This window comes from Neoarius graeffei, chromosome 12 (genome assembly GCF_027579695.1).
Source record: "Neoarius graeffei isolate fNeoGra1 chromosome 12, fNeoGra1.pri, whole genome shotgun sequence".
Lineage (NCBI taxonomy): Eukaryota > Metazoa > Chordata > Actinopteri > Siluriformes > Ariidae > Neoarius > Neoarius graeffei.
The window spans coordinates 80,560,737-80,588,105 of record NC_083580.1 but is presented as its reverse complement, the minus strand read 5'-3'; the positions used below and the strand labels follow the sequence as shown (position 1 = coordinate 80,588,105).

The window sequence follows — 27,369 nt, the reverse complement described above, 5'->3', positions numbered from 1 at the left end:
GGCTTCTAATTCTAAAAATCTAATCAGAAATTTTCTGTAGCCGTGTGATTTTTACTGGCAACAAAATCCACAAATCAACAGACTTCACTTTTATGAAGTTTAAATCTCACTCAGCTGTATAACGCATGCGCAGTACTGACACAGATACTAGTAAACAATCCTGTTGTCATAGCAATGCAATTCTTGCTGTCTAAAAAAGATTGCTTTTTCTCAATGAATAAAAACAAACAAAAGCATGTCATATAAAATAATAAATGATCAGGCTTATTTTTACACCCAAACACTTGACACTTGGGCATCTTTAGGGTTGTTTACAACAACTGCAAAGTGATGTATCCACTAGAGCTCATCCTCGGTAAGTCATGTAGCGTGTAAGTGACGTCACGATTTGTACTCGGAGCACGATATCTGAACCTCGGAGAGAGTGAGATGTCAGCACCCAGGGACATTGTTTTTCTTTTAAAATAAAATCTGTACACAGTATACAGGTGCAAATATGAACAAGTGAACACTCAAACATGTCTTGTGTGGATATTATCCTTCAGTATAAAGGAGTTTATTTTTGGGTTTGTTAATCTTTAATATCTTTCTCCTGCGTGTTGTAAGACAGACCAGATGCATTATTTTATTATGATGAACTAAAATGTTTAAAGGAGTCCAGATTTTTATGCCTGCTCCTAGTACATTTTATGTTCAGTGGCCATAACGGACATATGTTCTTATTGAACATCTCATTCCAGATTTTTGCTGAGCACAAGAGAGGGTCGAGGACCCTGGATGATCTGGAGAGATTGTGTAAAGAGGAATGGGCTCAGATGCTCTGCTCTGGATTTCCAACCTTATAAAATGTTTGAAAAATGTTAGAAAGAAAAGTATTAAATGCAGATGTGCAAATAATAGTGGCACATGTGTTTTGTTGAAAATAATTTCAGCATTTCTTGTTGAGAGATTTGTTTGTTTTTCGGAGTAAATGTATTTAAATTAAAGGTTAGATTTTTTGCTCTTTTTTTCAGTGTGACATGAAGCGACTTCATCAAAAAGTGGATTTTTTTCTAACCCTTTTTACTAACGTTTACGGGGAGGGGGGCAATAATCATGGCAGGAACTATAAATATAAAAAAGAACATCAATTACATAAATCGTTGCCTTTGTACCTATAACTCACAACTTCACAACATTTGCCTACTGTGCAAGTGTTTATTTTCACTTACACTTAGATCGAAAGTTGCTGTGTAAACCAAACAGTTTGCAGGATTGCTAACGTGTAAACATACTGTACGTGCAATACAGACCTTGATATTACAGTGACCTACATTCAGTCTCTTGTACTTGCACGCTTACTTTAATTTTGATAAAATAGATACAGAGACTCACATCAAATCAACAACATGCCTTGAGCACACTGCAAAGACTCAGGAAGTGGAAAGCCAATGTCAAAGCTTGAACCAGCAGTGTCTCTGTCAGCAAAACTTGCAGCACAGTCCAGAGCTGTATCACACTGCTGCTGCACAGTGGTTCACCTCACTCAACCAGGATGAGTGAGAAAATGTCAGATAAGTCATCAAGACGCCTTTTTTGCAGCCTACACAGGAAATCACCTCTAGCCCTCTTGCATGTTGCATGAAACTCAATGTTTTGTCCAAGCAATCAACCACAATGACGCTTTTTTTCTCTGAAAACCTCAGAATTTAGGTAAAAAGTACTGAAGTAGTGATTATTGTTCTTTTTTAACATGTTTTTGAAAATATTGCATTGCAAAAATGTTATGATTTTGAAAATGACTCACAAAATTCCTCACATTGGACATTAACCAAGATGTTTATCAAATGATAGTTTGTCAAATTTAGATTGTTTAAATAGCAGAAGTCATGTATGTTTGGATCTTTTAATTAACCCTGGAATCTGCCCTACTTTTAATTTGTGGTAAGTGGTTGGAACGGCAACTGCTGAATATTATCTTTCAGAGATTCCGCTCTATAAAGCATTAATTCCCCCCCCCCCCCCCCCCCCCCCCCCCAGCTTCTTGATGTTGTAAATCAGATTGGACAGCCAGTAAAGATTTTCCACATAACAATAAGAGTGGATTGTTGAACAAAAAGCTCTCCTCAGTTACATGTCCTCAGGTTAAGAATTGGGTACCTAAAGCTAACATACACTACCGTTCAAAAGTTTGGGGTCACTTTGAAATGTCCTTATTTTTGAAAGAAAAGCACTGTTCTTTTCAATGAAGATCACTTTAAACTAATCAGAAATCCACTCTATACATTGCTAATGTGGTAAATGACTATTCTAGCTGCAAATGTCTGGTTTTTGGTGCAATATCTCCATAGGTGTATAGAGGCCCATTTCCAGCAACTCTCACTCCAGTGTTCTAATGGTACAATGTGTTTGCTCATTGCCTCAGAAGGCTAATGGATGATTAGAAAACCCTTGTACAATCATGTTAGCACAGCTGAAAACAGTTGAGCTCTTTAGAGAAGCTATAAAACTGACCTTCCTTTGAGCAGATTGAGTTTCTGGAGCATCACATTTGTGGGGTCGATTAAATGCTCAAAATGGCCAGAAAAATGTCTTGACTATATTTTCTATTCATTTTACAACTTATGGTGGTAAATAAAAGTGTGACTTTTCATGGAAAACACAAAATTGTCTGGGTGACCCCAAACTTTTGAACGGTAGTGTAAGCTACCAAGATTTAACTTTAATTTCAACTACTGTACTGTACTTTTCTGTTTGCTGAATACTTGTACTCTTATTTAATTGTATTTCAAAGAATAAATTTACCTTTAACTCTTTCTATTTTTATTTTGACTAACAAAGTATTCAAATCTCAAAGATCTCACTGATAGTCAAACAATTGATTTGCACTTCAGATATTAGTTTGTGTTATCTTGCTTTAGGTTGCTCTTCAAATTGGCACTGGAAAAAGTTTAAACACAAAAACCAGCCATGAGAAAACAGCCTCTCGGATAACTCTCACTTATGCTCCCAATCTATAAATATTAATAATAAAAATTCATTTTTGGACAAACGGATCAGCGAGGCTTCAATTTGCACGAAAGTTAGCAGTCTGTAGTTTTTGGAGGTTTTTGTAATCGTACGTGAGATTCAGTACTTAGTGAAAATCAAATGGGTCTGATTATGATGATTCATTTACAAACAAGTTAACATACTACTTTATTTCTGGAACATTCCAAGGAAATGTTTGTTAATTTAAAATATACTGTTCTAGTCAGGCTGCCATGGCTCCAACCCACCACCAGAGGGAGACAGAGAACTGCCACTCATGACAGTAATTAGTGTGACCAGTTCCACCTGTGGCTGACCTATTTAAGGGCTGTTTACAGGTTACTCAAACACTTAGTCTTGAGTTCTCTTTGCTGAGTGCTATACTGAGACTAAGCTGGTAATTTGGGCAAACAAAGTTGAAGCCTACTCGGTAGAGTCCATACCTCCACCAAACTACATATTATCAAAATCAAGTCACTTGAACCTAGGATAATACTAAAGCTGTCCGACAAATTTCATCCAAATCCATTTTGAGTTATGTTGTGAAAAGACAACACAATCTTGGATCCACATACATATCTTGATTTGCATCACAATCTACTCAATTGTTCCTTGGCCCATGGCCCACCTTTCCTCCAAATTTCATCAAAATTCATTCACTACTTTTTGAATTAGGTTGGGAACAGACAAGCAAACAGAAGAGAAAACATAACCTCCTCCAACGATGTTGGCAAAGGTAGCAAACAAACAAAGAAACAAACAACCCCACCCAGACTAAACTCCTTGGAGCTCATCTCTTGTGTTTTTTCTGGCTTTCACCAGTTCCTTGCTTTAAAAGTTATTTTAAAAACTTTGTGGTTACTCACTTCCATCTTAAATCATCCAAATTAAATCATCCATCCATTATCCATAAGCGCTTATCCTGTACAGGGTCACGGGCAAGCTGGAGCCTATGCCAGCTGACTATGGGTGAGAGGCAGGGTACACCCTGGACAAGTCACCAAGTCATCACAGGGCTGACACATAGAGACAAACAACCATTCACACCGACGGTCAATTTAGAGCCACCAATTAACCTGACCTGCATGTCTTCGGACTGTGGGGGAAATCGGAGCACCCGGAGGAAACCCACACAGACATGGGGAGAACATGCAAACTCCACACAGAAAGGCCCCCGTCAGCCACTGGGCTCAAACCCAGGACCTTCTTGCTATGAGGCGACAGTGCTAACCACTACACCACCGTGCTGCCCCATCTTAAATCAGTCCTTTTGTTTTTCTTTTTAGTCTTCTCAAGCTTTTATTGAGGTTCATTTATGCTGGGTTGGCAGCTCCCTGGGCTGCATTTTGGTCTCTCAAGTTGACTGTTGTTTTCCACTCTTTTGGAGATGTTCTTCCTTACATTTGCTTCCCAAGGTCTATTAGCACTTCTGTAAGCCTGATCAATTTGGTTGGTCCATTGTACATCGGTTTTTAGTTGGTCTCTGGGTGAATCCCTGATTACAGACACAGATCGTGGCATTGCATGACACCCTCAGTGCAGCACCTTTAATACAGTCAGGTTTTTGGAGGTTTGGTCCAGATGGTGTACCAGAAAATGTGTTGCATATTTACTCAAATATTCCTGTATAAGCAACACTGTAAATGTGTATTCTGGAAGTTCTACTTAATATCCAAAATTTCATACTAACCATTCCACTGGTTTTGGAAGATCCTGTCTACATACTGTATGGTGAATGGTGATGTGCGCATGAGAGACTAATTGATTGATTGATTGATTGATTGATTGATTGATTGATTGATTGATTGATTGATTGTGTATTTAACCAGCAGGTGGTAGTATATCTTAATTAAAATGAACATTGTCAATTTAAATGTTTATTCTTTTTATTCAGACACCACGGATTATCCATGTCCTTCTCAAACCCATGCTATTATCTATTTTATTTCATACACTTTAAAAGTTTTCCTTTTGTCAGACAAGAAATGGCTGAAGCCCAAGGATGAATTTTGCTCCTTTAGTTATGGACTGGAAACCATTATCAAAGAAAGGCAATGGAGATGAATCGGACACATCCTTCAAAGAGAGCAAGATAACATCACACATACTGCCTTACACTGGACACCAGAAGGACAGCGTAAGAGAGGACGACCCAAGAACACCTGGCAAGGCACAGTAGAGTCAGAAACGAAGACCCTGAACCACACTTGGGGCACAGTACAGAAATTGGCCCAGAGCAGACAAAAGTGGTCATCCTTTATCACTGTCCTACATGCCAGCAGGTATTATAGGCAGTAAGTAAGTTATGGACTGGAGATCTGAAGCTAAAGATCATAGCTACCAGTTGTACATCATGTAAACTTCTTGTATAAATCAAACAAGTGCATCAAAAATCATGTTGCTAAGTTATCCATCCATTATCTGTAGCCACTTATCCTGTGCAGGGTCATGAGCAAGCTGGAGCCTATCCCAGCTATGGGTGATAGGCGGGGTTCACCCTGGACAAGTCACCAGGTCATCGCAGGGCTGGCACATAGAGACAAACAACCATTCACACTCAGTCAATTTAAAGCCACCAGTTATCCTAACCTGCATCGTCTTTGGACTGTGGGGGAAACCGGAGCACCCAGAGGAAACCCACACAGACAGGGGAGAACATGCAAACTCCACACAGAAAGGCCCTCATCGGCCTTGCTGGGCTCAAACCCAGAACCTTCTTGCTGTGAGGCGACAGTGCTAACCACTACACCACTGTGCCGCCTTGCTAAGTTATGCATGAGCCATTATATAAAATCACAAAACAAGCCTCAAGTTAAAAATATAAAACTAGAAATATCGTTGTGTAGTCTAAGCAGCTACCAGGCCAAGAACAATCTGATCAAGTTAAGTCAAGTTTATTTTTATAGCGCTTTTAACAATAGACATTGTCGCAAAGCAGCTTTACAGAATTTAAATTACTTTAAACATGAGCTAATTTTATCCCTAATCTATCCCCAATGAGCAAGCCTGTGGCAATGGTGGCAAGGAAAAACTCCCTCAGACAACATGAGGAAGAAACCTCGAGAGGAACCAGACTCAAAAGGGAACCCATCCTCATTTGGGCAACAACAGACAACATGACTATAACATTAACAGTTTTAACATGAAGTCAGTTTCGTTGATGTTATAAACTCTTTATTGATGGAAACTAGAGTGCAAAACTGTTCATGACAACTGCAGTCCTAAAGTTAGCAAGTCAACTGTAGTCCTCAGCCATAAAAGTATTACTGTAAGTGTCCAGAGCGTCTTCCAAGTGTGACTTTCAACTGTCCATATGGTGCCGTCCTCAAAAAGAGCAATGTGATGAGACTCCAACTAGACGTAGGGCATCAGGATGGATCAGGCAGGTCTGAGGAGCAGAGGAGGTTCAGCACCTCGATGTCAGGATTGACATGTAACTCAGAGGGACAGACAGGGGGCAGAGAAAGAGAGAGAAAACACAGGTTGTTAGGTATGCCCAGTGTCACCTGATGAAGTAAGAACAGTATACATTTTGCGCTGAGTGCAAGCAGGGACTCTGGCAAAACTAACTATGACCACATAACTAAATGGGAAAAGCCAGAAGGTAACACAGGCATGAGGGGCCCCGGGACATAAAGCAGCAGCCACTACACCGTCAACAAACTCGAGTGAGCAAGTGAGTGGGGACTGACACCATCCATACATCCCAGTTTACCAAAACACTCTGTCCTCCAGATCTACTCCTTTCCCTCATAAACACTGTTAACAAAAGGCTTGACTAAAGAGATGTTTTCAGCCGAGACTTAAACGCTGAGACTGTGTCTGATTCCCGAACACTATTTGGAAGACTGTTCCATAACTGTGGGGCTGTCGTGCTCCGCCCCAGACATCCACTCTGGAGATTACAGATTTCCCACATCAGCACCGATCCAGATCCGGGATGGGAATTACATCCTGCCTGCTTCCCCGTTCAGCGAGCGCTCATCTGAAATTCACTTCCTGGTTTTCATCGCTGCATATATAAACGCCGTTCTCAGACTCTGACCTTGCCAGAACGTCTCATTTTGCTACTCTAGCCGTTTCTGTGCCTCTATTGCGTCTCATAGTTTTTTGATCTAGCTATTTTTTCTGGTTCATGTTTTTTTTGCACTAAAGCGTTTTTTTCCTTGTTCATGGGACGAGTGGAAGATGGCCTTTAACACCACCACTGGTCACTACGAGTACCTCATGGTCCCTTTCGACCTGACCAACCTGCCCACAGTCTTCCAGGCACTCGTCAACGAAGTCTGAAGGGACTTTCTTAACATCTTCGTCTTCGTGTACCTGGATGACATCCTGATCTTCTCTCGCTCCCTGGAGGAACATCGGGACCACGTCTGTCAGGTCCTCCAGCGCCTGCTAGAGAATAAATTGTTTGTCAAGGCAGAGAATTCCACCAGAGCTCTGTCTCGTTTCTGGGGTTCATCATCTCCCCGGCTAGGATCCAGATGGACCCCCTCAAGCTTGAGGCAGTCGCCGACTGGCCCACCCCATCCTCGTGATGAGAGCTCCAGCGTTTCCTGGGGTTCGCCAATTTCTACAGGCGCTTCATCCGCGACTTCAGCACAGTGGCTGGACCTCTCAAGGCGTTGACCTCGATTAAAGGAACAGTCCACCGTATTTCCATAATGAAATATGCTCTTATCTGAATTGAGACGAGCTGCTCCGTACCTATCTGAGCTTTGCGTGACCTCCCAGTCAGTCAGAAGCAGTCAGACGCGCTGTCACTCCTGTTAGCAATGTAGCTAGGCTCAGCATGGCCAACGGTATTTTTTGGGGCTGTAGTTAGATGCGACCAAACTCTTCCGCATTTTTCCTGTTTACATAGGTTTATATGACCAGTGATATGAAACAAGTTCAGTTACACAAATTGAAGCGTAGCGATTTTCTATGCTATGGAAAGTGCGCACTATAATGACAGGCGTACTAACACCTTCTGCGCGCTTCGGCAGCGCATTGATACGGAGCTCAGATATCAATGCGCTGCCGAAGCGCGCAGAAGGTGTTAGTACGCCTGTCATTATAGTGCGGACTTTCCATAGCATAGAAAATTGCTACGTTTCAATTTGTGTAACTGAACTTGTTTCATATCACTGGTCATATAAACCTATGTAAACAGGAAAAACGCGGAAGAGTTTGGTCGCATCTAACTACAGCCCCAAAAAATACCGTTGGCCATACTGAGCCTAGCTACATTGCTAACAGGAGTGACAGCGCGTCTGACTGCGTCTGACTGATTGGGAGGTCGCGCAAAGCTCGGATAGGTATGGTGCAGCTCGTCTCAATTCAGATAAGAGCATATTTCATTATGGAAATACGGTGGACTGTTCCTTTAAGACCCCATTCAAGTGGGGGGAGGAAGCAGAGAAAGCCTTCTCCATGCTCAAGTGCAAGTTCACCACAGAACCCATTCTCACCATACCCGATCCGACCAAACAGTTCATCGTGGAGGTCGATGCTTCCGAGTCCAGGGTCAGAGCCATTCTCTCCCAGAGGGCCAACGATAACAAGGTCCACCCCTGCTCCTCCTTCTCTCACCGGCTGTCCCCTGCTGAATGAAATTATGACATCAGCGACAGAGAGCTGTTGGCCATCAAGCTAGCCTTGGAGGAGTGGAGGCACTGGCTCGAGGGGTCGGATTTCCCCTTCCTTGTCTGGACTGACCACAAAAACCTAGAATACCTCAAGTCCGCCAAATGCCTTAATTCACGGCAAGCCCGATGGTCTCTCTTCTTCTCCCGGTTCCGATTCACGCTCTCCTACCGCCCAGGCTCCAAGAACGGTAAACCCGACGCCCTGTCCAGGATATTCTCTGCCCGCCAGGAGGAGTCTAGTATGCCTGAAACCATCCTCCCTCCACGCTGTCTGGTGGGGGCTGCCCTACTTGAGGTAGAGACATTAGTGCAGAAGGCCCTGGAGCAGGACCCCAGAGAAGGTAACTCAAACAACATACCACCTAACCATCTGTTTGATCCCTGTTCTGTGCGAACCCAGGTGCTGCAGTGGGGTCATGGCTCCAAGTTGGCTTGTCACCCGGGAGCTGCTTGAACCCTGGCGCTCATCCAACAGCGCTTTTGGTGGCCCTCCATCAAAGAAGACGTCCAGGAGTTCGTGGCAGCCTGCGACACGTGCCCGGAACAAGACAGCCAATCAACCCCCTGTTGACTTGCTAAGACCGCTCCTGACTCCTCACCAACCCTGGTCTCACATCGCCCTGGACTTCGTCATAGGACTCCCCAACTCAGGTGGCAACACATGCATCCTCACAGTTATCGACCGTTTCTCCAAGACAGTCCATTTCATCCCTCTGCCCAAGCTTCCCACAGCTAAAGAAACTGCCAAATTACTCATCCTTCACACTTTCCGCCTACACGGACTCCCCACTGACATCGTCTCCAACCAGGGTCCTCAGTTTACTGCCAGTTCTGGAGGGCCTTCTGCAAACTCATTGGGGCCACCTGTAGTCTCCCCTCAGGTTTTCATCCTCAAACCAACGGCCAGGCAGAACAGGCCAATCAAGATTTGGAGGTGGCACTCAGGTGCATGGCGTCCAAGGATGCCGGTTCTTGGAGTAAGTACTTACCTTGGGTCGAGTACGCTCACAACACTCTCCCTTCATCTGCCACAGGTCTCTCACCACCCTTCCAGTGTTCCCTAGGTTACCAACCACCACTCTTCCCCAACCAAGAGGAGGAGGTCGCCGTACCCTCAGCCCAGACCTTCATATGCCGCTGCAGGAGGACGTGGGCATTGGCCCAGAGAAGACTCATTCGCTCTGCCCTAGCATCCAAGAGGCAGGCCGACAAACACCGCTCTAAGGCACCCACCTACCAGGTGGGGCAGCGAGTCATGCTCTCCACGCACCATCTGCCACTCAGAACCGTCTCCCGCAAGCTGGCACCCAGATACCTAGGGCCCTTCCTCATCAGCAAGGTAATCAATCCATGTTCCATCAGACTGGCAGTATTACTCACCATGCGACGTATTCACCCCACTTTCCACGTGTCACAGCTTAAACCTCTGGTTTCCAGTTCTTTGCATTCTTTGGTGATGTGGTCATATTTTCTAGTTCTAGTAAGGACTCTTGCTGATGCATTTTGAACTAACTGGAGCTTGTTTATGCTCCTACTGGAACATCCAGACAATAAGGTATTACAATAATCCAACCTGGAGGTAACAAAAGCATGAACTAGTTTTTCTGCATCGTGTAGTGACATTAAATTTCTTATCTTAGCAATATTTCTGAGATGAAAGAAAGCTATCCGGGTAACGTCATCGATATAAGTTTCGAATGAAAGACTGGGGTCAATAATCACTCCAAGGTCTTTTACTGCTGCACGTGAAGAAACAGAAAGGCCATCCAGAGTTACTGTGTAATCAGAAAACCTACTTCTAGCTGCATGTGATCCGAGTACAAGTACTTCTGTCTTGTCAGAGTTAAGCAGAAGGAAGTTAATAAGCATCCAGTGTCCAATGTCCTTCACACATTCCTCAATTCTATTAAGCTGGCGTCTCTCATCTGGTTTTGCAGAAACATACAACTGTGTATCATCAGCATAACAGTGGAAACTAATACAATGTTTATGAATAATATCACCCAGAGGGAACATATATAAAGAAAAACGAAGTGGACCTAAGACAGAACCTTGTGGAACACCAAACTTTACTTCAGTATGTCTAGAAAAATCACCACTTACATCAACATACTGATAGCGATCAGTTAAATAAGAGCTGAGCCAGGAGAGGGCTGTTCCCTTAACTCCCACAACATTTTCTAGTCTATCCAGAAGAATGGAATAATCAATGGTATCAAATGCTGCACTAAGGTCAAGCAACACAAGCAGCGAGACACAGCCCTGATCAGATGCCAACAGTAGGTCGTTTACTACTTTAACCAGAGCTGTCTCTGTGCTATGATGAGGTTTAAATCCTGACTGATACATTTCATGGATGTTATTCCTATGTAAATATGAGCATAACTGCTGTGCCACAGCTTTTTCAAGGATCTTGGAGATAAAGGGGAGGTTTGATATTGGCCGATAATTGGACAGCTGACAGGGATCAAGGTCAGGTTTTTTAATCAGGGGTTTGATAACTGCTAGTTTAAAGGATTTGGGTACATAGCCAATCCTAAGAGAATAATTTATTATTTTTAGAACCAGTTCAATGACTTCAGGTATTATCTGTTTGAATAGACGTGTAGGTAAGGGATCTAGTACACAAATTGAGGATTTTGATGAGGAGATTAATGAAAGTAATTCAATTTTTCTAAGGGGAGTAAAACATTCTAATTGCTGATCTGATACAGTTATACTGTTAACTACAGGGTCACTTACATTGTCTGAAATTAGTAGTTTGAATTTTTTGTCGGATATTTTCAATTTTGTCATTCAAAAAAATTCATGAAGTCTTTGCTACTACATACTGCAGGTGTGCATGTGTCTATAGTGGACTTATTCCTGGTTAATTTTGCTACAGTATTAAACAGGAATCTAGGATTATTTTTGTTATCTTCTATTAGGGAGGAGAGATATGTTGATCTAGCAGCACTAAGAGCTTTTCTATACTTCAGGAAGCTCTCCTTCCACGCTAATTTGAACACTACCAATTTTGTTTGACACCCTTTACGTTCCAATTTTCGAGTGGTCTGTTTTAAAGTGCGAGTGTGATCGTTATACCAGGGTGCTAATTTTTTCTCTCTGATCATTTTCCTTTTAAGAGGAGCTACATTATCTAAAGTATAGCGGAACGTTGACGCTAAGCATTCAGTTGCCTGATCAAGTTCTGCAAGGGCTGACAGTGACCCAATCAAAGTTGATAACTCTGGGAGATCATTTATAAAGCTCTGTGCAGTAGTTGCTTGAGTAGTATTAGCTTGAGAGTGTGACCACCATTATGGGTCGGTCCTATGACACTCCAATTAACCCCTACTGAATCTAAAATGGACACAAACGCTGTTTTCAAAGGGTCTTCTGGGTTATTGAAGTGAATATTAAAATCTCTGACAACTAAAGCTTTCTCTAAGGTCTGAGACAAAATCTGCAAATTCAGAAAGAAACTCAGAATATGGCCCCGGGGGCCTGTAAATAATAAGTAACGGATCACACTGGTAGACCATCTTCACCCACTGCTACTAATGCTCCATGATGGATATGGTATTTTTTAAGAAAACAATACAACAGTCAGGTGAGAAAATCTCAAACATTTATTGATGAGTTTAAATAAAAATAACATACCAGTTAGCAAAGATATCCACCAGTGTGACCACCTTGACCCTGGTTCCTGTGTGTTTGATGCTCACATGACAAAGCCAAGTTTATACTACACAACTTTAGTGTCACGATGGTGCAGTGGTTATCACTGTTGCCTCACAGCAAGAAGGTTCTGGGTTCGAACCTTACAGCTGACAGGGGCCTTTCTGTGTGGAGTTTGCATGTTCTCCCCATGTCTGTGTGGAGTTTCCTCTGGGTTCTCTGGTTTCCCCCACAGTCCAAAGACATGCAGATTAGATAAAAATCCCCAGCCACTGGAGTTGCACAACCCAGTGCATACTTACTGCTGGTCCCAAGCCTGGATAGATTGGGGAGGGTTGCGTCAGAAATGGCATCCGGTGTAAAACCAATGCCAAATCAAATATGTGGATCATATATTGGGAAGGATGATCCACTAACAGGAGCAGCCAACAGAAGAAGAAGACGACGCAACTTTAATCATTTGTGATCATTGGTTTGTTGTGTCATTACACAAGTGCTCACAGCTGGAGAGTGCAGCAAGTAATTCGAATCAGCACTAAACTCATGTAGGTTGCGCGAGACTTAATACTACCAAGAAGTGTATGATTTAGCCATGCAATTTAAAAGATGCTAAACTAGTAACTAGAAGCTTTTTAAATTGTTTATTGCTGCTTAAAGGGGCTAGCTCAGCCTTCCCAGAAGCCTTTTCGCCAAATAGTGAATTACCATTTTTTCACCCATGGATATTCCCCTGCAATCTGCAACAATCTGTTTACATCCTCAGCCATAGATCATAGATTGTAATCTGAAATTGAAGATCTCATCTCATTATCTGTAGCCGCTTTATCCTGTTCTACAGGGTCGCAGGCAAGCTGGAGCCTATCCCAGCTGACTACGGGCGAAAGGCGGGGTACACCCTGGACAAGTCGCCAGGTCATCACAGGGCTGACACATAGACACAGACAACCATTCACACTCACATTCACACCTACGCTCAATTTAGAGTCACCAGTTAACCTAACCTGCATGTCTTTGGACTGTGGGGGAAACCGGAGCACCCGGAGGAAACCCACGCGGACACGGGGAGAACATGCAAACTCCGCACAGAAAGGCTCTCGCCGGCCACGGGGCTCGAACCCAGACCTTCTTGCTGTGAGGCGACAGCGCTAACAACTACACCACCGTGCCGCCGAAATTGAAGATATTTTATCAAACTAGTTCAAACTAGTTATATTTTACATTCTTTGCACTGTTATTTTCTGTTTTTTTGTACGGTTATTATATTTCTGTGTTTGGACCAGAACCAACCTTAGCCATCTCTCAGGCATCCATGAAGGAAAGAAAATCAGATATATTGTGTTCAAAACTTCCACATATGCAATGGAGATGAAGAAAAAGTTCAAGATGAATTTCAAAGGAATCACTAACAGTAAATTTGCAGAGGTTTTGCTGCACAGAAAGCTAACAGAGTAACGGTCACATGCTTTCAAAACAAAAACAATGAAATGGATTCTGGGAAGGGAGAATCGGCCCTTTAACACGAGGCTTATAATGCTGTAGTAAATATATCCTAATAAAAACACTGGACAGTAAACATGTCACGGCTGGTTGACTACATTCAGGATGAAGAGAGGAAATTAATCATTCTTTTTTTTGGCAAAATTATACCTTCAATCAACTCCTGTGTTTGTATGAGTTTAATTGTGTGCCTTTTACTGTATTAGGCAACCTTATGAATCCTGATAGCTCATGTTTGAACCATGGGCGCATCAGGTAATGCATTTTAAATGATTTTGAACACAGACAGGTGTGTTGCAGTTTCACAAAACAGAGAAATCCTGCAGAATCCTGGAGGACGGGTTGCCAGAGTCGCAATTTTTTAAAGAGCAAATTGGGTTAATTTTGGAAAGAGGTTGCAGGTGGAAAAAGCAAGTCTGTGCGTGGTGGTTTGGGGTTTGGGGTGTTTTTATTTTTAAAAATTTGTGTTTGCTTTGTTTTAAAATAGCATCCACCAAGACCTCATTTAAAAGCAAATTATGAGAAACTAAATCAAATAAAAAATTTCCCTGCAAAAATAGGAAAGGAAAAGGTTAAGAAAGGGAAAGTGTAAGTGCAGACTGTTGGCTCTGATAAATGTGTACGACTCAAGGGAGTAGAAGTGTTCAATAAGTGTGTTGTTAATTATAACGCCATAATAATAAAGTATTTTTAAGTCAAATTTGTGCTGCAACAATAGAACAATTCTTTTAGAAAAGCCTAAAAGTTATATTACAGACAGTAATATGCATTATTAGATTAGATTAGATTAGATTAGATTAGATTAGATTAGATTAGATTAGATTAGATTAGATTAGATAAAACTTTATTGATCCCTTTGGGAGGGTTCCCTCAGGGAAATTAAGATTCCAGCAGCATCATTACAGATAAACAGAGAAAAGAAATAGAGAAAAACTTCTAGATAAATTAAGCATTTACATATACAAATATAACAGAATAAGATATGGGGAAGAGAGGAAGGGGGAGGAGGAAAGGGGGGGAGAAGTGGGTTTAGGGTAAGTGTGTGTATGTGTGTGTGTGTGTGGGGGGGGGGGGGGGGGTGTCAGGAAATATATTGCACTTTATATTGCACATTGTCCGGTATTGCTTATTGTTAGACTAGGCTACTGCTCCGTCCCATCCTCTGTCCTCCTGTTACCCCTCCTCCCCCCCAGAGAGGAGTTGTACAGTCTGATGGCATGAGGGACAAAGGAGTTTTTGAGTCTGTTCGTCCTGCACTTGGGAAGGAGCATTCCACACCAACACCTGCCCAGTACGCAAACTGCAGACAGTCCTGGGCATGTTGTACCTGGGGTCTGAGGAGGCTGAGGAAGAGCCGCTCCAACATCTTCATCAGATGTGAAGTGAGTGCCACCAGTCAGAAGTCGTTCAGCTCGCTGGGCCGATTCTTTTTGGGAACTGGAACGATACATGATGTCTTCCAGAGGGTTGGCACTCTCCCCAGCTGCAGGCTGAGGTTGAAGATGCGTTGGAGTGATTCACCCAGTTCAGCAGCGCAGGTCTTCAGTAGTCGTGGACACACCTTGTCCGGGCCCACTGCTTTCCTGGGGTGAAGCTTCCTCAGTTGACCACCTCTGACCTGATCTGCAGTAATGCATGGAGGAGTCTACGTTGAGGTGGGGGAGGAGGGGGCTGCTGTGATGACTGGGGAAAGGTGTGTTGAGGGAAGAAGGAGAGATGGCTGCAGTGAGGGACACGGTGGGGGGACGTGGGCTGGTTGAACCGATTGAAGAAGTCATTCAACTCATTCGCCCTCTCCACTGTCCCCTCAATGACTCTGGTCTTTGTATTGTGGCCTGTGATGGTTTTCACACCTTCCCAGACCTCCCTCATGCTGTTCTCCTTCAGCTTCTGCTCCACCTTTCTCCTGTAGCTGTCCTTAGCTTCCCTCATGCAGCGTTTCACCTCCTGCTGTGCTGCTTTCATCGTCTCCCTATCCCAGCTCCTGAAGGCAGCCTTCTTCTTGTTGAGGACAGCTTTGACTTCCTGTGTTACCCATGGCTTGTTATTAGGGTAACACCGTACAGTCTTAGCGGGGGAGACCACGTCTGCACAGAAGTTGAGGTAATCCGTCAGACAGTGTGTCAGCCCCTCTATGTCCTCACAGTGTGGGCTAAGCAGCACATCCCAGTCCGTGATGTCCTAGCAGTCTCTGAGGGCATCTTCCATTTCAGGGGACCACCTCCTGATGGAACTAGTTGTTGCAGGCTGCCTTTGGACCAGGGGGGTGTACTTCGGCTGTAGAAGAACCAGGCTGTGGTCAGACTTCCCTAGTGGGGGGAGGGGTGTGACTCTGTATGCATCCCTCACATTAGCATACAGCAAGTCAATTGTCCTGTTGTTCCTTGTTGGACAATCCACAGCCTGGTAAAAAGCAGCCAAAGTAGAGTCCAAAGTAGCGTGATTAAAGTCCCCAGAAATGATGATAAATGCCTCAGGGTGCTGTGTCTGCAGCCTTGCTGTGACAGAGTGAATCCTCTCACATGCAGCAGCTGCGTCTGCCTTCGGAGGGATGTAAACACAGATGGTGATCACGTGACTGAACTCCCTCGGCAGATAATATGGCCGCAGGCTAACGGCTAGCAGCTCCAAGTCTGGGCAACATAAAACTGTCTTTACGGAGATACAGTGGTGCTTGAAAGTTTGTGAACCCTTTAGAATTTTCTATATTTCTGCATAAATATGACCTAAAACATCATCAGATTTTTACACAAGTCCTAAAAGTAGATAAAGAGAACCCAGTTAAACAAATGAGACAAAAATATTATACTTGGTCATTTATTTATTGAGGAAAATGATCCAATATTACATATCTGTGAGTGGCAAAAGTATGTGAACCTTTGCTTTCAGTATCTGGTGTGACCCCCTTGTGCAGCAATAACTGTAACTAAACATTTCCGGTAACTGCTGATCAGTCCTGCACACCGGCTTGGAGGAATTTTAGCCCGTTCCTCCGTACAGAACAGCTTCAACTCTGGGATGTTGGTGGGTTTCCTCACATGAACTGCTCGCTTCAGGTCCTTCCACAACATTTTGATTGGATTAAGGTCAGGACTTGGACTTGGCCATTCCAAAACATTAAATTCATTCTTCTTTAACCATTCTTTGGTAGAACAACTTATGTGCTTAGGGTTGTTGTCTTGCTGCATGACCCACCTTCTCTTGAGATTCAGTTCATGGACAGATGTCCTGACATTTTCCTTTAGAATTCACTGGTATCATTCAGAATTCATTGTTCCATCAATGATGGCAAGCCAGATGCAGCAAAACAGGCCCAAGTCATGATACTACCACCACCATGTTTCACAGACGGGATAAGGTTCTTATGCTGGAATGCAGTGTTTTCCTTTCTCCAAACATAACGCTTCTCATTGAAACCAAAAAGTTCTATTTTGGTCTCATCTGTCCACAAAACATTTTTCCAATAGACTTCTGGCTTGTCCACGTTTTCTTTAGCAAAGTGAAAACAAGCAGCAGTGTTCTTTTTGGAGAGCAGTGGCTTTCTCCTTGCAACCCTGCCATGCACACCATTGTTGTTCAGTGTTCTCCTGATGGTGGACTCATGAACATTAACATTAGCCAATGTGAAAGAGGCCTTCAGTTGCTTAGAAGTTACCCTGGGGTCCTTTGTGACCTCGCCGACTATAACACGCCTTGCTCTTGGAGTGATCTTTGTTGGTCGACCACTCCTGGGGAGGGTAACAATGGTCTTGAATTTCCTCCATTTGTACACAATCTGTCTGACTGTGGATTGGTGGAGTCCAAACTCTTTAGAGATGGTTTTGTAACCTTTTCCAGCCTGATCAGCATCAACAACGCTTTTTCCGAGGTCCTCAGAAATCTCCTTTGTTCGTGCCATGATACACTTCCACAAACATGTGTTGTGAAGATCAGACTTTGATAGATCCCTGTTCTTTAAATAAAACAGGGTGCCCACTCACACCTGATTGTCATCTCATTGATTGAAAACACCTGACTCTAATTTCACCTTCAAATTAACTGCTAATCCTAGAGGTTCACATACTTTTGCCACTCACAGATATGTAATATTGGATCATTTTCCTCAATAAATAAATGACCAAGTATAATATTTTTGTCTCATTTGTTTAACTGGGTTCTCTTTATCTACTTTTAGGACTTGTGTGAAAATCTGATGATGTTTTAGGTCATATTTCTGCAGAAATATAGAAAATTCTAAAGGGTTCACAAACTTTCAAGCACCACTGTATGCCCCGGGTTACACCAGTTGTTGTTAACATAAACGATGAGTCCCCCACCTTTGCTTTTCCCGCATGTGTTAGTGTCTCTGTCGGCTCTCACAGCAGTGAATCCCCGCAGGTCCACATTAGCATCTGGTACAAGGTGTGTTAGCCATGTCTCCATAAAGATAAATAAGCTGCTCTCCTGGTAAATCCGCTGGTTGTTCAGAGCGGAAAGCTCGTCGACTTTATTCGGCAGGGAGTTCACATTCTCCATGATAACGGAGAGAATGGATGGTTTGTAGCGCTGCTGGTTGTCCGCTAGACTAGCCTTTAGCTTAGCTCCAGCTTTGCAGCCCCTGGGTTTCCTCCTCAGCTCTGCCGGGATGGGGTGTCGTATCCCGGCTCGTCCCATTGTTTTCAGGGCCAGCAGCTCCTCCCTCGAATAAGTGAGAAAACTGGCTCCTGGTTGCGTGTTAAAGTTAAATATATCCATGTTATATAATAAAACACACTATGTCTTTGTAAGAAGAGCAAAGAAGTAAAAAAAAAAGGTGGAAAAAAAGAGGTTTGAAGAGCTAAAAACTACAGAGCTACTGGAGTACTGGAGAGGCAGCCGTCTCACACAGCGCCGGTGTAAAGCCGAGACACAACAATTGCGATTAAAATATGCGAATTTTCACTTGGACTCACACTGAATTGATATTCGCATATTTTACCGCAATTGTTGTGTCTCCAACTAGTTGCAGGCTGTCGCAGCCCAGTGAATAAAATTCGACAAACCTTAAATTAATGTTAGTGTAATTTGAGAGTAATGTTCGAGTTACATCAGAGTAACATAGTAATATTGGAAGAACCTTAGATTAACGTTAGCGGAACATTAAAGTAATGTTAGAGAAGAAGGCTTTATTTGTCACATGTACACTCAAGCACAGTGAAATCTGTCCTCTACATTTAACCCATCTGAAGCAGTGAACACACACACGTGAGCAATGAGCACACACACATACCCAGAGCAGTGGGCAGCGATACTATAGCACCCGGAGAGCAGTTGGGGGTTAAGTGCACTCAAGGGCACTTCGGCCCAACCCCAGCCATGGCTGCCCCATGTTAACCAAACTGCATGTCTTTAGACTGTGGAGGAAACCCATGCAGATATGGGGAGAACATGCAAACTCCACACAGAAAGGCCCCCGTTGGCCACTGGGCTCAAACCCAGAACCTTCTTGCTGTGAGGTGACAGTGCTAACCACTACACCATCATGCCGGCTAACGTTAGAGCGATATCAGAGAATCACAGTAACAGTTACATAATCTCAGAGTATTGTTAGCTGCATGGAAATGTTAAAGGAACCTTAATGTTTGTAACTTTAATGATAAGAGAGTAACTCATGAGTAAGAATATTTCTACTGATATTCTTATTCTTATACTAATGTTAAGGGAACCTTCCAGGACAGTGCTGGTTCTGGTTTGGGTGCTGGTGCTGGTACAGAGCCAGTTCTACCTTGGTGCCTTTTGAGAACCCAATGTTACATTGCGAAAGTTGGGGTTATTTCTGTTGAAATGCTCCCGGGGAAATTTTTGCAGGAAAAAATAATGGCGTTAAAACAGAACACTGTTGAAATAATTACATGTCAGTTTCTTTTGCATTTCTGTGGAGGCCCAGAGTACTAACAAAGCATTCATCTTTTCCACAGGTCACTGCTGGTTCGACTTTTTGTTGCTGCTTTTGCTCGTGTTATCAAAATCGTTGTGAAGCCATGGCCTAATGGTTATAGAAGCAGCTTTGGGACCAAAAGGTTGCCGGTTTGATTCCCTGGACCAGCAGGAATGGCTGAAGTGCCCTTGAGCAAGGCACCGAACCCCAACTGCTCCCCAGGCCGCTCTGGGTGTGTCGTTGCTCTGGATAAGAGTGTCTGTTAAATGCCTGTAATGTAGTCCATCCATCCATCCATCCATCTTCTACTGCTTATCCGGATCCAGGTTGCAGGAGTAACAGCCTAAGCAGAGCAGCCCAGACTTCCCTCTCCCTGGCCCCCTCCACCAGCTCTTCCGGGGGAATACCGAGGCGTTCCCAGGCCAGCTGAAAGATGTAATCTCTCCTGGGTGTCCTGGGTCTGCCTCGGGGTCTCTTCCCAGTGGGGCATGCCTAGAAAACCTCCCTTGGAAGGCGTCCGGGGGCATCCTAACAAGGTGCCCGAACCACCTCAACTGACTCCTTTTGATGTGGAGGAGCAGCGGTTCTACTCTGAGTCTCTCCCGAATGACCAAGCTTCTCACCCTGTCTCTAAGGGAAAGCCCAGCCACCCTGCAGAAAAAACTAATTTGTAATGTAATGAATTACAATATTTGCATTAGCCCCTCCCATCACTTCTGACATCAGTGGTTCGAATTTTGACACCAGCGATTTTATAGTGCCAGGTTTTTGTCCCCGGCACTGGCATTTTTTTGGTCGAAATGTGTTCTCGATTAGACACCGGTACCGCATCAGTGGAAAAGGACTGTGTGTGTGTGATTTACAGAAGAACTTCAATCAAATGATGTATTGCAAGTGAAAGGTGGCTTATGGATGTTGATATTAACAATACCACACTGAACACACAGTGCAAACAAACTGAAAAGAAGAGAAATCTCTCTCTCTCTCTTTTCCACTGGCCTGTTTTTGGGGGGATTTCAGGTCAAGGAGTCGGGGCAGAAATTTTACTGAGACCTGGCAACCCTGTCTGTAGTCTCCTGCATCACTTTTGGTTATGGAGGCTGGACGGGGCGCAGAATAAACTCACATTAATGTTGTTCTGAGATCAGATTATTGATGAGAAAGAAATAACATATAAAACCCTGCGCCGGTTTCAGCTCCAGTGATTCTGTCATCAAAACGGAGCTGGTGTGTGTTTGTGTGAAGGAAACCGAAGCCAAACCCCTCCTCACACACACACACACACACACACATACAGATGTGCATTGGCTTTGTGAGTTCTGTCGGACGCGCGCGCCTCTGCTCCCGGTTCACCGAACTTCGGACTTGGTGCGGGCGCGTGAACTTTATTTAACGCTCTCCGCTTCCTCATCGCTTCCTCTCTCGTGTTCTGGCTGTGTGTGAGTGAGGACCGGGCAGCTCCTTCCTGTTCGTGTCTCCCCTTCAGTCCACACCATCGACTCAGAGCAACACCATGACATTAAAGTCCGGTAAAAACGAGCCTGCGGTGGTTTTGGAGAGGGCGAACAGCGCGCGCACGGCCCTGTCGGACCTGTACCTGGAGCAGCTGCTGCTAAACAAACCCAAGGCTGACAAGGTACGAGAGGAACCGCTGGAATAGAACAACACTCCCTGTGCCTTTTTTTTTTTTTTAATATAGCATTTAGAGTCATCCTCTGTTTATTCAGAATGACCAAAATACTCGGGAAATCTGAGCAAAACAAAAACAAATTCTCACCATTCAAAAGGCAACATTTACAAAATGTATTCCAATTAATTTTATTATTGCACAGCATTAACAACAAAACCAGATCAACACGTAGAATCTAAGAAATAACAGTTTCGTCACGAGTATATTAGAGATCTGTCGTTAATTTCCTGAGCGTTCTTAATGAGGTAATCATGTTGAACAACGTCACTGCGTAAACCGTGCGCAGGGTTGATGCGCCACTGCGCACCGCTGTGTTCCGGTTTGCGTTAACTGCAGTGCAGGATACCGGCGCAACTTTACATCCCGTTTATTCATTTTACACCTTAAAATTCTAACCACAAACATTACTAAACAGAACACACACACACAATGGTTTGTTTTGTTTTTGTTTGGTTTTCGATCCGACATTAGGTGGGTTCAGATTGCGCATCATGTTTTGACTCAGAGCCGAGCGATATGACGACATAACATGATTATCGTGATAAATTACGGCACAATACACTTTTCAAAGATATCGAAGGGTTTTTTTTAAGTTTACTAACTTTTCTTTTTTTACACAGTAATTAAACACTTGTCAATTTGGAAGGAGTTGATTATGATGTTCAAATTGTAAAATATCTCATTATCTCTAGCCGCTTTACCCTTCTACAGGGTTGCAGCCTATCCCAGCTGACTACAGGCGAAAGGCAGGGTACACCCTGGACAAGTCGCCAGGTCATCACAGGGCTGACACATAGACACAGACAACCATTCACGCCTACGCTCAATTTAGAGTCACCAGTTAACCTAACCTGCATGTCTTTGGGGGAAACCGGAGCACCCGGAGGAAACCCACGCGGACAACATGCAAATTCCACACAGAAAGGCCCTCGCCGGCCCCGGGGCTCGAACCCAGGACCTTCTTGCTGTGAGGCGACAGCGCTAACCACTACACCACCGTGCCGCCTGTAAAATATCTACTTTTAAAAAATATTACACTGTATTAAAGTGATTAATTTTGTCTCTAAGTCATTTATATTTGTCAGCACAGAGTTTTTATAATGCATAATAGAAATGTCTTTAAGTATTGTGATATGATTTTTTTTCTTGCATCACCCACCCCTGTATTGAGCATTAAAGTGTTAGGAAAGATTACAGCAAAGGGAGGAGTAAGTGGTCGCACTTCTTTCATCTTCATTCATATCGAACCTAAGGCTGCGTGATGTGATGTGGTGTGGCATTATTTTGATAAAATTACAAACGGACTGGAAGCACCCAATGTGGTGTATAATGACTTTTTATTTTCAGAAGGTTAATAACCAGTTTAACTCACGCTAATCTCACACTGGGCCTTCAATTTTGGCATTGGTTTTTACACCAGATGCCCTTCCTGATCCAACCATCCCCAGTCTATCCGGGCTTGGGACCAGCACTTAATATATAGTGGTGCTTGAAAGTTTGTGAACTTTCCTCAATAAATAAATGACCAAGTATAATATTTTTGTCTCATTTGTTTAACTGGGTTCTCTTTATCTACTTTTAGGACTTGTGTGAAAATCTGATGATGTTTTAGGTCATATTTATGCAGAAATAATTCTAAAGGGTTCACAAACTTTCAAGCACCACTGTACACTGGTTTGTACAACCCCAGTGGCTGGGTATTTTTTCTGAATCTGCATGTCTTTGAACTGTGGGAGGAAACCCATGCAGACACAGGGAGGACATGCAAACTCCGCACAGAAAGGCCCCCATTAGCCATGAGGTTCGAACCCGGAACCTTCTTGCTGTGAGGCGACAGTGCTAACCACTACACAACTATACCACTCATGTATGTGTAATATATGTATATAAGCCAAAAAACGTCCCACATTGGTGGGGGGGTGTCTTCTTTAAGCTTGTGTCCTCTACCAGAGGCCTGGGGGTTTGAGGGTTCTGTGTAGTATCTTAGTTGTTCCTTGGACTGCGCTCTCCTGGACCTGGACTCTCCTGGAGCCATGCTCTCTCCCAGTTTGGGGGTCACAGCCTCTAATACTCCTATCACCACTGGGACCACTTTGGACTTTATCATCCACATCTGTTCCAGTTGTTCTTTCAATCCCTGATACTTCTTGATCTTCTCGTGCTCCTTCTCCTTGAGGTTACTGTTAGCTGGGATTGCCATATCTATCACAACTCCACTCTTCTGCTCCTTGTCCACCACCATACTTGGTGGTATTTCCTTTGGGACTTGGGGACTTCTAGTCCATATTCAGTACAGATGTTCCTGTACACTATCCCAGACACTTGGTTATGCTTCTCAGTGTACATGTTGTCCCAGCTTTCATCTTACACCCTGATACTATGTGCTGGACTATCTGTGGACAGCCTGCACCTTGGGTTCTGTCTAAAGTGATAGACATCTGTCTGTATGGGCATTGTGCTTGGGGCCTGTTCTTGTGCTGCCATGATCAGAGCCTCTGTGTTGGTCATTCAAGCCAGCCTTCTTTAGCCATTGGTAGGATGTCTTGATGTCAGCCAGTTCCTCGATCTGACAGTGATGCATCCCATGGAGGGGCTTGGGGCCCCTCCACAGTTTTTCCTCTTCATCCTCATCACCCTTTGTCTTCTGTTGCCTGAGGCCTCTTACTAGTTCATCCCTGGGAGGCATCTCTCTGATGTATTCATGGATGCTCCTTGTTTCATCCTGGATTGTGGTTCTGACTTGTGGTTTTGGCTCGTAGAGTCTCAGGGTGCTGGACTTCAATACGAAAACTCCTCACAATATATTTTTAAATATTATATGTTTTTCTCAAATTCAGTTTCGGAAAATCCTGATTTCTTTAATCAGCCTTGTTTTAGATAAGTCTTTTGTTCCTCTAATCATTCTTCTAATCTGTCTTTGTGTGAATCAATAAATGAATCAGGATTGATTAATTTCTCTTTTCCACACTACTCTTAACAACATACGTCATGACTCAGCTTTTGCCATCAGTGGAATCTCGGTTTACAGCAGGAGGCACAGTGAGAGTGAGACAAATGCTCTGAGTGATGCATTAATGTTATTAGAGAGACGATTATTGTATTATGTATTACGTTTCATCCACAAAAGCCGATCAAAAAGCATCTTTCCTCCATACTTGTCTCTGTTTGTTTCTTAAGAGCTGTGGGTTAAATGAGCTTTTAATGCAATTGTATTGAGCAAAGTAGCATTGGGAAAATCCTATTAAAATGGTATAGATCATCACATTTTTGCTGTTGTGAGCATGAAGTATGAACTGAACTGGGGGTTGGGTTAACGAAACAAGGCTGTATTGTCTCCTGTGGTGACTCATCAAGGCTCCTGATGAACTGAGAAAAGATTAAGAGGCACGACAAAAGATTAAAATGCTCACAAGTGATCACTGATTAACTGTGATAACCCCAGATGAAATAAAATAATTATGCAACATTCTGTTAACCTTAAACATAATCCCATCGAGTGCTGAGCCCAAAAAAATAGGATTATGTAGATGTATACGGTGTTACAGTACAGACCTCTGTTTCTGATAGAAAGGTTTTGTGATGGTGCACAATTTATTTTTCCTTCATTAACCTGAAACGACTCGATTCCTGAGGAAGGATTCCTCCAGTGAGTCCTTGCCGGTGTTGTTGTTGTTACTCCAGTCTTCGTCATGTATCCAGGGCTCAACACGCTATAAATAGACGGTCTGATTTGCCATGTCTCATCTCTGCAGCTGATGCAGGGAAGTCTGGGAAACAGCTTGGAGCTGGTTGCGTAACACAATGTGAAGGAATTAAGCCGAGCTGGACAAGATGTTGGTTCTCTGGATCCAGATGAATCGAGTTTTTTTTTTTTTTTCACTCCAGATGTAAATGAAAATTAAAATAGTACATGCACCACCACCAACAACAATGCTGTAGGTGTAGCAGAACTGATTTTAAACCACTCATTGATCACATTTAATCAGCTATGAAACCTACTTGGTGCAATCCATCTGTCATTCAAAGAAGTGTAAACCCACAGCATGGGTGTTTCATAAACATAAAAAGGTACGTATTCTAATCCTGTCCCTCACCCAGTCCTGGAGAATATGGAATTTTAGCTTTTCAGACCAACTATTTACATCATCATCTGCATCCGTACCGAGACTCCTAGAAAAAAAGCTTAACTGTACAATTCCTAAATCCACACTGGCATCAATGCTGTAAGTCCCTGGAGGGATGAAACACTAATGCCCCTTTTCCACCAAATCAGTTCCAGGGCTGGTTCGGGGCCAGTGCTTAGTTTGGAACCGGGTTTTCTGTTTCCACTGACAAAGAACTGGCTCTGGGCCAGAAAAACCGGTTCCAGGCTAGCACCAACTCTCTGCTGGGCCAGAGGAAAGAACCGCTTACGTCAGCGGGGGGGGCGGAGTTGTTAAGACCAACAACAATAACAAGACCGCGAAAGATCGCCATTTTTAAGCGGCGAGAAGCAGCAGCTGTACAAACCCGAAGTCATCCATTATTATTATTGTTGTTGTTGTTGCTGCTGCTGCTTCTTCCGTGTTGTTTTTGCTTTGATATTCGCGCCAAGGTTTATGTAAACGTAGCGCCGTAACTGACGTATACAGTGACGTAATGACGTATACAGCGACGTAACTGACGTATACAGCGACGTAATGACGTGGCTCCGCTTAGCACCGCGAGCTATGGAAAAGCAAACTGGTTCTCAGCTGGCTCGCGAGTTGAACGAGTTGTGAACCAGCACCAGCACTGGCCCCGAACCAGCCCTGGAACTGATTTGGTGGAAAAGGGGTATAAATGGTTCCTCTTTTGTTTCTGTCTGACATGTTGATCTCGAATCTTCCGTAAGGTTGAAATGGTGACTGCAAAGGCTATCGATCCCTTCAGAGCCAACGTCATCAAAAATTGCACACGCACCTTGGCAACAGAAGTGGTGTTGTTCCCTAACCATTCTGACCAACACAGATGAGGTAGCAAGCGTTTAAAATAAAAAAGAAAGTTTCCAGCATCAAAATGTCTGGCTGTTGCATATATGATTGTCAGAATCGATATTCCACCAGCAGACTCAAGTTTTACAGGATTCTGACAGGATCACGACTGTTTCAGAGCAACCGGCGGCGTCTGCGGCTGCAAGCGATTAAACGTGTTGACTGAAATGAGGACGCAATCAAAAATGCTTGCATCTGGTTATCTATCTATCTAAGTTACGGGGCAAGGCATACGATTTTTGATGTGGTAAAGAGAGTAATAGCCTAAGTTAAATTTGAAAGGACAGCAACACAGAAGCATAATTCATGTTTGCATAACAACTGTATCATAGAGTTCTGAAGTATGTTAGCTACAAGCCCACAACACCAAATAATTGGCTACTTCCCCTGCTATACAGGTGCAATTTGCTGTGAGGACGGAGTTGTCTTGTTTGTTGATTTATAAGCATTCAGTGACTTGTAAGCTCATAATTTCTCTCTGGTGTACACGCTTGGCGGCCACTGTATATTTGGCCACTTGCTAACATCTTCAAACCACTCATTAATAGCACATGGATCTGGAAGTCGGTCACCATTTGTCAAAGTCAACTTGTTGTGGTAACATTCACGATCTTTTGCTGTTAATCCCCTTGCACAGCTTGACAAGCTGTTGATATCTGCCACACTGCCGTTGCCAGAATGCACGCGCATACATACTACGTCATCATTGTCTACAAACTGTGAACGAGTCTATAGCAAATGTAACGTTAGGCCATATCTTATGAAGTATGCTAGCATTACAAATTGCATTAAACAGTAATTTGGACAGTCGAAAGTCGCACTTGGAAGATGCTCTGGACTCTTACAGTAATGCTTTTATGGCTGAGGACTACAGTTGACTTGCTAACTTTAGGACTGCAGTTGTCATGAACAGTTTTGCTCTCAAGTTTCCATCAACTGAAGAGTTTATAACATCAACGAAACTGACTTCAT

The 27,369-nt window shown here is 43.4% G+C and overlaps 2 protein-coding genes across 2 annotated transcripts in view; one reads left to right on the top strand and one right to left on the bottom strand.

Annotated features, from left to right (window-relative positions):
• The window catches only part of gpr34l (G protein-coupled receptor 34 like), a 471,084-nt gene that overhangs the window by 19,747 nt on the left and 423,968 nt on the right, over positions 1 to 27,369 (bottom strand). The window lies entirely within an intron of this gene.
• Positions 20,972 to 27,369, top strand: part of mpp1 (MAGUK p55 scaffold protein 1) — a 30,236-nt gene continuing 23,838 nt past the window's right edge. Inside the window, exon 1 of the mRNA XM_060936516.1 lies at positions 20,972 to 21,331. Within this exon, the coding sequence (XP_060792499.1) occupies positions 21,209 to 21,331 (123 nt within the window). The 5' untranslated portion in view covers positions 20,972 to 21,208. The remainder of the gene's footprint in view (positions 21,332 to 27,369) is intronic.